This window comes from Crocodylus siamensis, chromosome 3 (assembly GCF_052110815.1).
Source record: "Crocodylus siamensis isolate JL-2025a chromosome 3, ASM5211081v1, whole genome shotgun sequence".
In the NCBI taxonomy this organism is placed as follows: domain Eukaryota; kingdom Metazoa; phylum Chordata; order Crocodylia; family Crocodylidae; genus Crocodylus; species Crocodylus siamensis.
The window spans coordinates 195,217,340-195,228,139 of NC_143397.1; the positions used below are offsets into that span (position 1 = coordinate 195,217,340).

Below are 10,800 nucleotides of genomic sequence, written 5' to 3' on the forward strand. Positions count from 1 at the left end.
TTTTTCTAGCATTATACAGTGCCCCTGCTCCACAGATGGAAAGAACAGGCCCCTTGGCAGGTAGCGATAGCAAGGTAGGGCAGGACAGGGAAGCCACAGAAAGCATGTGGTGGCTGCAATCTGCTGTGCCCTGTGTGTACGGGGCCTGGTGGAGCCATGGCATGCTGCTGCCACTGCTGCTGGCTCTCTGCAGGGACCAGAGCTGGGGGGCAGGGGGAGGTGTGTGTGTGTGTGTGTGTGTGTGTGTGTGTGTGTGTGTGTGTGTGTGTGTGTGTGTGTGTGTGTGTGTGTGTGTGTGTGTGTGTGTGTGTGTGTGTGTGTGTGTGTGTGTGTGTGTGTCCAGCCTGGCCTCAAGTGATTCTGTCCTGAACACCCCAGGGCATGCTGGGAGGTCTTTGAGAGTCCCCCCCTGCCCCAAGGCATGTCTGTTCTGTTCAATCCTGATCTAATCTAGACCGCTTTGATACTTTGATAAAGCATGATACTTAAAGCACTTCCACCTCGGACTTATTGAATGTCTGTATTTAGCCCCAGTGACAGCAAAAGCATGGGTAGTTCCACCAGCAGTATGGACAGAAGCCCTGCCACCACAGCCAGAGCCAGGGCAAAAGTGTGCCCTGGACAACCCAGGTCAGTAGAACAGATCCGGTCTGGATCTAAAGCACTGAACACTCAGAACTACCAACTCAGCCACATTCTAGCCTTGATCCTACAAACACTATGACTAATCCTATTAAATCCCATGGGATTACTCATGTGCACAAAGTCAAGTGTGTATGTAGGAGTGGAGTTTGAGGCTATGCATCAACTTCTAGCACTATATCAATTCAAAATCATGTATGCCTCCAAGAGCTCCACACTCTAGCAACACCTTTGTACATAGTTCAAAGTCTAGACTTTGGAAACCATGATAGGGCATACAGGATGCCCTCATGTAACCCCACGGTTGGTCTTTGTAACAAACAAACACCAGTATGTTTGCTTTGTATGGGCATCATACCAAGTATTGTTAGGCAATTCCATGAGAAAGTAATCTCCTAAAATATGCACTCAGCTAAAGCCAGATTTGAAATGTGCACTGAGCTGTACAAAAGCACTGTTCCAATTCCTTCACTCCATATCTTTCAAATGACGGGCTGCTTCCAATTCATGGCCAAATGTTTTTATGCTTGCTTTTCCAGAGCTCAGCTCAGCTCACAGAACAAGTCTATTTGAAGCAAATCACACCCATATCCATCCAGTATTGCCTCTACTGGGGTGAGAGGCAGAAGTAGTAAAGACTAAGGGGAGAAAAGCTATGAAAGGAGAAGATAGGCAAGGTTCTTTGAGTAGACGTGATATCTTTTATTAGACCAACTAAGTAGTTGGAAAAAAGTACTCAGCAAACTTTTGGGCGCGTAGGCATAGGTGTTCTGAGGCTCCTCAGAATGAGAGAAGCTAAAAGTGTGGCAGGATGTCAGTGAGAAGCAGGAAAGAAAGGGGGAAGAAAGTGTGTGTGTGTAGGGGTGGGGAAGGCCAAAAGGTGGTAGTAATAAAAGGTAGAAAAAGAGCCTGTCTGTGAAAAAGGAAATAGTTGGAAACCAGGAAGACAGGAATGAGAGAAGCTAAGAGTGTGGCAGGGTGTCAGCAAGAATGTAAATAGGTAGAAATCAGAAAGACAAAAATGTGGCTCTACTTGCTCTCCAAGCCCATTCCATTTTTGTGTATGAAGGAATGTTGCTGTCTACCACAAAAATGAAGTCAACAACAAATAAATCAGAATACTGTGGTAGCCGGTCCACGAGGAGGAGTGGGTACCTACTACTCTGGCTGGGGTCCTTGGTCCCTGTTTGATAGTGTATCATTTCTATGACAGTGCAAGGCTATGGAGCAAAGACCCCATCGTATGCTCTATTTGAACCCTGGACTGTAGGCAGGTGGGAGATAATGCTCTTTGCAGTGTTCCTACCAACCCCTGCTTGCATCTCCCTCAGGGTACAAAGAAATTTGTTGCTGCACAGGTGTGTGGAGTGGAGACAATGACACTGTGATTCCCTTCTCAATAAGGTGAACACTGTGCAGGTATCTCTCTCTCTCTGAAGCTTCTTGAAATAAAACCTTATTTGTGCATTCAAGCCTAATTGCCCATTCAGTGACCTGGCTGCAGTTAATCTTTTCTGTCAAAGGACTTCTCTGTTCACTCAAAAGGAAGGCAAATCTTTGCCAATATTGCATTTGGACTGTGTGAGAGAGTGCTTATGCTAAGCAAGGCCTAGCATTAAAAAAAATGCACTAAAACTCCCAGAATGCTTCAAGGAGGTTGAGGAGTCAGCGATTGACATTCTGGTAATCACTTTCTGACCCTTAGATGAAAATACTGAACTTCTGACCTTTAAACAAATGATAAAAATAGCAGACATGCTGCTTACACTGTTAAGAATAGGAAACTGCATGGCTAAACCGCAATGACGAAAACCCCCCCGCATATTATGTCAGTTTTGACATTTTAACCCTGCAAAACCCAGCAACACATATAGATGAATAATGTATTTAGGTTACAGAAAATTAGCATAAGAAATATAAAGGTCATTAAGGATTAACATAAGAAGTGTAATGATTATAATACAAAGCGTATCACCTGATATTATAATATAGATAAGTTAACTAAATAACCAATAGAAGTAAGAATTAGAAAATGCATATGTATAAGTGTTATCATATATAACTAATAGTAAAGTTATGTTAGATGCCTCACTTCCACCATGGGGACAGTTTTGTATCTTTTGCCTAAAAAAAGATAAGGGACTCCTTCTAAATGAGCTGTTGACCAGTTCTGAGACTACTGAATCAGGCAGCCGCACCTAGCCTCCGGGTTAGAGAGCAAGGGCTTGATTTGGGAACCTCGTGAACCAGCAGACCTCCTTTAGTTTATGACTTTGTGAAACAATAAAAGTTTTAAATTGAACGGGTCTGAGCCTGTGCTTAATTCAGTCCTATATAATTCGGCATCGAGCTCCCACAGACTGAGTTAACTCTTTCCTACTGTATGTACTTTTACACTTGCAGTCCTTTACAGGAAGGCATTCATTAACTTTGTGCATTTGGAATCCATGGTTAAGTTTCATGTCTTATGTATACACCCTCACTCATTTTCCATGAGTTTTCATTTCTTTCTGTTTCTTAATTGCCACGCAGAAATCACATAAGAAGCAATTGTCATGAAACTTACTACAGGGGCAGGCAATTATTTTGGGTGGAGGACCACTTATTGAGTTTTGGCAAGCCATTGAGGGCCACATGACAGGCAACCAGGGGCAGATAAATATTAATTTTCTAAATTTTTTTAGGGGCCCTGCAGAACAGGTGGTATTCTCTTCTGTCCTACCAGTGAGCAGATGAAGAAGACATGAGACCTGTATCACAGGGACCAACTGGCAGCTTTGGGAATGGTGTCTCGAGGTGGGCTTCGGTTTCCTTGACAACACCCCACACATCAGAGCGAGAGACATGCTCGGGTGGGATGGGCTTCACCTTTCCCCCAAAGGTAAGCATCTGTTCTCTTCTAGGTTGGTGGATCTCCTCCAGCAGGCTTTAAACTAGGCTCGTCGGGGAAGGGGAAGGGGAAGGGAAAGATGAGGGGGGAGGAAGCCTTGGACCACTAAACCAAGCATCACCCACAAGAACAGCCCAGGCTAGACCACAATGAACAGAACAAATACCCAGGTAAGCAACAAGGGCCAGGGCAGTACTGAGATTAGGGGGCCAGTACGCACATCTTCAGGAGGCCTCAAATGCCTCTACACAAATGCTCATAGTATGGGGAACAAGCAGGAGGAACTCACCCTCCTGACAGCTGACACCAACCCAGGCAAAGTGGGGCTCACAGAAATATGGTGGGACCCAATGCACGACTGGGCAGTGAATATCAAGGGCTACAGGCTGTACAAGAGGGACAGGACAGAGAGGAAAGATGGGGGTGTGGCACTCTATGTCAAGGAGGAATACACATCCTCATCAGGTAGCACAGGGTCAGAGGAGGGGCACACTGAACTGCTCTGGGTTAGAATACAAGGCAGTCGAGGGGAAACGGACTTAACAGTGGGGGTCTACTACAGACCTCCCAACCAAGGGGAAGAGCTAGACCAGGAATTCTTAAGTCAGCTCACAGAGGCAGTCAGGTCAAAAGACATGGTCATTGTGGGTGACCTGAACTTTCCAGACATCTGCTGGGAAGAGCAGTCAGCCAGGTCTGACCGCTCACGTAGGTTCCTGGCTGAAATACAGGACCTCCATCTAACCCAGGAGGTGCACAGCCCCACCAGGGGAGACGCCTTGTTGGACCTGGTGCTGGCCACGGGCGACGACCTGGTGAGGGGGCTGCAGGTGCTCAACCACCTGGGCAACAGCGATCATCGCCTTCTGGAATTCACCATCCAGTGCAAGATGGCAAAGGCCTGCAGCAAGGCAGCAGCCCTGGACTTCAGGAGGGCGGACTTCAATGGGGTAAGCAGAATAGTCGGGGAGGCATTGAGGTCCCGGAGGGGAGGGGAGCTGGGTGTCCAAGAAGAGTGGTCATTCCTTAAGGAGGCAATCCTCCAAGTCCAAAAGGAGGTAATCCCAACATGGATCAAAGGGGGCAAGAGGCACAAAAGCCCCCATGGCTCACCAAAAACATACGAGAATGTCTCCTAGCTAAAAGGGAGGTGTACACCCAATGCAAAGGAGGGGCCATCACCAGGGAGTACTATATTTTTGTTGCACGGGGCTGCAGGGGTGCAGTCAGGAAGGCCAAGGTGGAGATGGCACTGGGACTAGCTACCCGAATCAAGGACAACAAAAAGTCCTTTTTTAAATACATAGCGGGTTAAAACAAGGTACCGGATAACGTGGGGCCTCTGCAAGACACGCTAGAAAATCTGGTCATCACACCAGACAACAAAGCTAACCTATTCAACAATTTCTTTGCCTTCATTTTCCTAAGCAGGGACTGGATCAGCCCCGCCACTGGGACCCCCCCAGGCCCCAGGGGAGGCACACCTATGCCTAGGGTCAGTGGGGATCAAGTCAGGGAACTTATGGAGGGACTGGATGTATTTAAATCAGCTGGTCGTGATGATCTCCACCCCAGGGTGCTAAGGGAATTAGCAGGGGTCATTGCAGGATCCCTGACACAGCTAGACGAGCACTTGTGGTGCTCTGATGTGGTGCCAGAGGACTGGAAATAGGCCAATGTGGTTCCCATTTTCAAAAAAGGGAGGAAGGAGGATCCAGAAAACTATAGGCCAGTTAATTTTACCTCGATCCTGGGTAAGCTTTTTGAGGGAATTATCCTGGCACATGTCCACGAGGGGCCAGCAGGGGAGATTACGCTTAGGGGCAACCTAGGGCTAATTAGAGGGAGGTCCTGTCAGACCAAACTGGCGGCCTTCTATGACCAGGTCACAAAATCCTTAGACGCAGGGGTAGCAGTGGACATAGTCTTTCTGGACTTTAGGAAGGCCTTCAACACTGTCTCTAACCCCTTTCTCATTAAAAAACTAGGGGACTGTGGCGTCAACACCTACACAGTCAAATGGGTCACCAACTGGCTGGAGGGCCGCACCCAGAGAGTGGTAGTAGATGCGTCATTATCGACCTGGAGGGATGTGGACAGTGGGATTCCCCAGGGCTCGGTCCTCAGACCCGCACTGTTCAACTTCTTCATCAGCGACCTTGACGAGGGGGTAAAAAGCACCCTGTTCAAATTCACAGATGATACCAAGATGTGAGGGGATGTGGGCACGCTAGAAGGGAGGAATAGGCTGCAATCAGACCTAGACAGGTTACAGGGGTGGGCGGATGAGAACAGGATGGGTTTCAACACTGACAAGTGCAAGGTGATTCACCTGGGGAGGAAGAACCAGCAGCATACCTACAGGCTGGGGAACTCCCTTCTCATCAGTGCAGAGGCAAAAAAGGACCTTGGAGTCATCATTGATGCCAAGATGAACATGGGCCGGCAGTGTGGGGATGCAGTCAGGAAGGCCAGCTGTACCTTGTCATGCATCCACAGATGCATCTCAAGTAGGTCCAAGGAGGTGATCCTCCCCCTCTGTGCGGCACTGGTCAGGCTGCAGTTGGAGTATTGCGTCCAGTTCTGGGCACCGCAATTCAAGAGGGATGGGGACAACATGGAGAGGGTCCAGAGGAGGGCCACTCACATGATCGGGGGCAGCAGGGCAGGCCCTATGAGGAGAGGCTACGGGACCTGAACCTGTTCAGCCTCCACAAGAGAAAGGTGAGGGGGGACCTAGTGGCCATTTACAACCTAGTCCTTTGGGACCAGCAGGCATTGGGGGAGTCCCTGTTCCCCCAAGCACGACCAGGAGTGGCCAGGAATAACAGTCACAAGCTGGCAGAGGGTAGATTCAGGCTAGATATCAGGAGATGCTACTTCACTGTCAGGGTGGCTAGGATTTGGAACCAACTTCCAAGCAAAGTGGTGCTGGCTCCTACCCTGGGGGTCTTTAAGAGGAGGCTAGATTAACACCTTGCTGGGGTCATTTGACCCCAGGACTTTTTCCTGCCATGGCAGGGAGTCGGACTTTATGATCTGTTCAGGTCCCTTTTAACGTTACCAACTATGAAACTATGAAACAGATAGAATTGCCTGGCAGGCTGCATCCAACCTGCAGGCCTCATTTTGCCCACCCCTGTACTATGAAAATTCTGGATTTATTTTTAAATCTCCGATTCTTCCCCTTTTTTGGTCAAATAAATTCCTCATTTCTGGGTTTTCTTCAGTTAAAAAAATAGCAGCATCCCAGGTCTTATAAGCCCACTCTATACTAGCTTTGAACACATCATTTGGAAGAAAGAAATGGTATAAGATTTTGTCTCCAATGGGCTGTTATAAAATGATTAAAAAATATACTACCTTGCTACTGTCTAGCTGATGATCTTTCGTTTAGTAGCAGTTCTGTGTTGGGCTAGGCCCAAATTGTCAGATGTGCTAACAGTGAAGGAGTGGGACATGTCTGTGCTGAATTGTGACGAAGGCTGTATGAATAATTTATTAATCACTTTGGTGGCCAGGTACCATGCTAGGTCAACCGGGCACCAAGGCTACGGACAGAAGTTACGCATAAACTGGTTTAAGTGATCAGAAACTGGTTTAAACCTGGAACAGAACAGAAGTTCAGTGTATTTAAACCAATTTCAAAATGGCTGAAGCTGGCTTAAGATAAACCTGGTTGAATGAATGTAGTATCAGATTTTACTGATTTAGGTCAAACCAGTTTACAAAAACTTCTGTCCCAGACTCCTTCCTGCTTCAAGTTAAATCACAATCTCCCAGCATCCCAGGATGCTTTGCAGCCCTGGGCTGGGCTGTGCTATCTGCTCCAGGGTGCAGGATTGGCCCTGCCCCTCCGCTCTGTGGTGAGGGCTGGCTGACAAGAGGGTGGGAAACCCGGCTGGGGACTGCAACCAGGGGTGGGTAGCTCCTGCCAGACATTTCCCTGCTGCAGCGGTGGGGAGGCGGGCTCACGGGTTTAAATCTCCCCTCTCCCATCAGCACAGGACCCCAGCCAGGGTCTTCTTGGCAGGGGAGCAGCAGCCACTGCCAGGCATTCCCCACTCACCACTGGGGCAGAGGGAGCAGGGGCATGGGTCGAGGTGCAGGGTAGGGGGGAAAAGTGTGGGAGGGACTGTCCCTCCAGGCAAACCCCAACTAGGGTCCAGGTTTAAACCCCCTTCCCCAGCTCAGTGTGCTGGCCCTGGGCCGGGGCATGGCCATGCCACTATCTCCGCTTGAGTGGGGCATGGGGGGTGGACAACAGCCTGAGAGGGACTGCCCCCACCCCAGGCAAACCCAGCTGGGGGGTTAACCGGAGGGGGAGTCCTTCACAAGCTTTCCTACCCCATGCCCAGCCCCCTCCGCTCCAGCAGCAAGCATGGAATTGCCTGGCAGCAGCTGCCCTCCTCTCCCCCTTGAGCAGGGAGTGGGGTGGGGCAGAAGACTGGGGAGGCAGCCAGCGCTCCCCCCACATCCAGGCAGACCTGAGCTGGGGTCTGATGCAGGCCAAGGTGGGGAGTTTAGCATGTCCCTTCCGCTGGCCTCAGCATATTAACCCTGAGCTGGGTTGAAAACATACTAACATCTAGTTGAATGCCTGTAACTAAGAAGTCAATCTATAATATTCCACTTTGTCTCTTGACTGCTTATCCCAATACTGAGTCCCAATACTGACGTTGATTGCATTTGTTATATAGATTGGTGACAGTAGCTTAACTTGGGCACTGTACCAAAAGGGGACAAAGACTGTTTGAGATGAGGTGCTTCTTGGGATGCAGATGGAGGTAGCATGGACAACCATATACAAGAACAACAAGTTAGCAAAAGGGTGGAGACATATCAGTCACATATACTGACATGAACTCAGTCCCACCTTGCAGGAGGAGATTACCCTATGGTGTGCATCTTATTTTGCAGTGATTTCTAACTTTCTAGGGCTTTTGAAGACTAAAGTGACTGTGTTTATTAATTTTTTTGCTCAACCTGTTTTCTTCACCTTCTTGCCACACTGCTTCCAAGAGAGTTAATGTAGAAGCAAGAGCATTTGCCACCTAGATGCAACTCTGGACAGGAATCAGTCTAAACAACAACATGGTTAGGAAATCCAAGGTGCCGGTTTTGGAGAAACTGAACTGTGGATGCAAGCTTCTCTTGAAGCTTAGGCCTGGGAGCACACACTGTCCTAGATTAAGACTCTAACAAAAGTGGGAAATCTAAATATACAGAAATAAAAAAAAAATTAAAGAGATGAGTTTTGTTGCTCATCAGTGCTAACTCACCCATATAACATCCTGGCACATCCTGGGAATTAAAGCATTACACATATGCAAAGCAGGAGAGTAAACATTACCCTGAGAGTCTTAAATAAACTTTACCCTAAGAGTCTTAAACAAACAGTGGCTACTTTAATACTTGTCATTGTTTTAAATACTGAAGAAGCTTTTAAAATCAGCCTCTTGGTAAGAATGCTTACCAATATTTTTATATTGCAAAATGATATTTCTTTGCCTTTCATGAAGCAACCCACACAGCAGGAAACAGGTGAAACTTCAGATAAGTATAATGCGTTTAAAAAATTAACAGACTTAGAAAGGGAGTATTTTTCTCCAGTGTTGTTGAATTATAGTAATTCAAGTGCTTTCATAGTGACAACAGCAGGGAAAAAACCCAACGAGAGCATGATTTCCATCTTTAAAAGTATCTGTGATTTTCTTCCTGACTTGCAAGCAGTTGAATCTTGACTCTTAACACTCTGCTCTAGTCAGTAACATCACACCAAGTTCATAGGAATACTGTGTGCTTCCATGGCACCACCTGGAAGATTGCCTTGGGTATTATCCAGCTCTCTCTCTACACCCTTAGCTACCAAAGTAGCTGCCCAGTGTCTAAGCTGGGCAGTTTCTCCACCCTGCTTTACTGGGTTTATCAGGCTGCCAAGGTCTGATCTGGCCAAGTCTTGTCAACAGGCTGAACTTTACATCTGGGAACAGTCTGGCAAACCTGAGTGGGTTACCTGTGGCCAACAGGCAGGTCTGTGCAGAGAGAATCAGGCATCTTGATTCCAGTGTTGCCAACACTTATGATTTTTGGCACTGTTTTTAAAGTCTACGCTTTGGGTATGTGAAATCTTGACTCTTTATTTCTTTATCTCTCTCTCTCTGTCTCTTGAGAGATAGATGGAGAGAGACAGAGAGATAGAGATCTCTATCACTAGAGAGAGAGAGAGAGAAAAAGAGATCTCTACTGCTATAGAGCAATAGATATAGAGATCTCTACTGCTATAGAGACAGAGAGATCTCTACTGCTGTATAGAGAGAGACAGAGAGATCTCTACTGCTGTATAAAGAGAGAGAGATATAGAGATCTCTGTCGCTATAGAGAGAGAGAGAGATCTCTATCACTATAGAGAGATAGAGATCTCTAGATAGACAGATATAGGTGGATGGAAGAGTAAGGTTTTCACACGCCCGAAGGGCAGACTGTAACAACAGCACCAGCAGTCATGAGGTAGCAACACTGTGACTCTTTGTGGAGCAGACGTGAGTGTGTCCTTACCTGGGCGCTGGCAGGCACCTGCCAAAGCAGCCCAGCCCCTGCGGGCCCGGCCTTGGTCCCAGCCCCGGGGAGGGGGTCGCCCCTCGCCGCCCTTACCCTCCAGGCTAGCTCCAGGTTGAAGTCGCGGGCTCGCAGGAACCTGAGCAGGAAGGAGTCGGTGAGAGGCAACGGCCAGGGCTGGCTGCGGTCCGCCTCGGCTCTGGCCCGCAGCTCCGCCGCCGCGGCTCGCACGGCAAGCGCCTGGTCGGGCAGCGCGGGGAGGCTGCGCTGCGCCCGGTCCTGGGACATGCCGCCGCTCGGCCCCGGCCCCGCACAACAGCCGCGGCCGGCCCCGCCCGCGGGGTCTTACACAGCCAGGGCCAGGCTGCCCCCGCCCCGGCCCCGGCCCCGGCGGCCGGGCGGGGTTAACCTGTGCGCGGCCTCCGCGCCCGCGGGCTGCTCCGCGCGGCGTGAGGCGCCCGGCCCGCTTGCTCCGCCGCGCTGTCTGCGGGCCGGGGGGTGGGGCATGGCTTGCCCCACACTAAATGCGTGTGAGTGTTCAAGGCATATGTGACTGTGTGTGTGTGTTAAGTGTGTGTTAAATAAATGTGTGCATCTCTGTGTTAAATATGCCTGTTAAATGTGTGTGTTAAATACATGCAGGTGTATGTGAGTCTAGGTGTGTGTGTGTTAAACGAGTGCTAAGTGTGTGTATGTGTGTTATATACATG

The 10,800-nt window shown here is 48.8% G+C and overlaps 1 protein-coding gene across 1 annotated transcript in view; it reads right to left on the reverse strand.

Moving 5' to 3' along the window:
• TTPA (alpha tocopherol transfer protein) overlaps positions 1–10,557 on the reverse strand; it is a 35,992-nt gene extending 25,435 nt beyond the window's left edge. The window contains exon 1 of the mRNA XM_090040061.1: positions 10,187–10,557. Coding sequence (XP_089896187.1) covers positions 10,187–10,378 — 192 coding nt within the window. The 5' untranslated portion in view covers positions 10,379–10,557. The remainder of the gene's footprint in view (positions 1–10,186) is intronic.
• Positions 10,558–10,800: the final 243 nt, after the last annotated feature.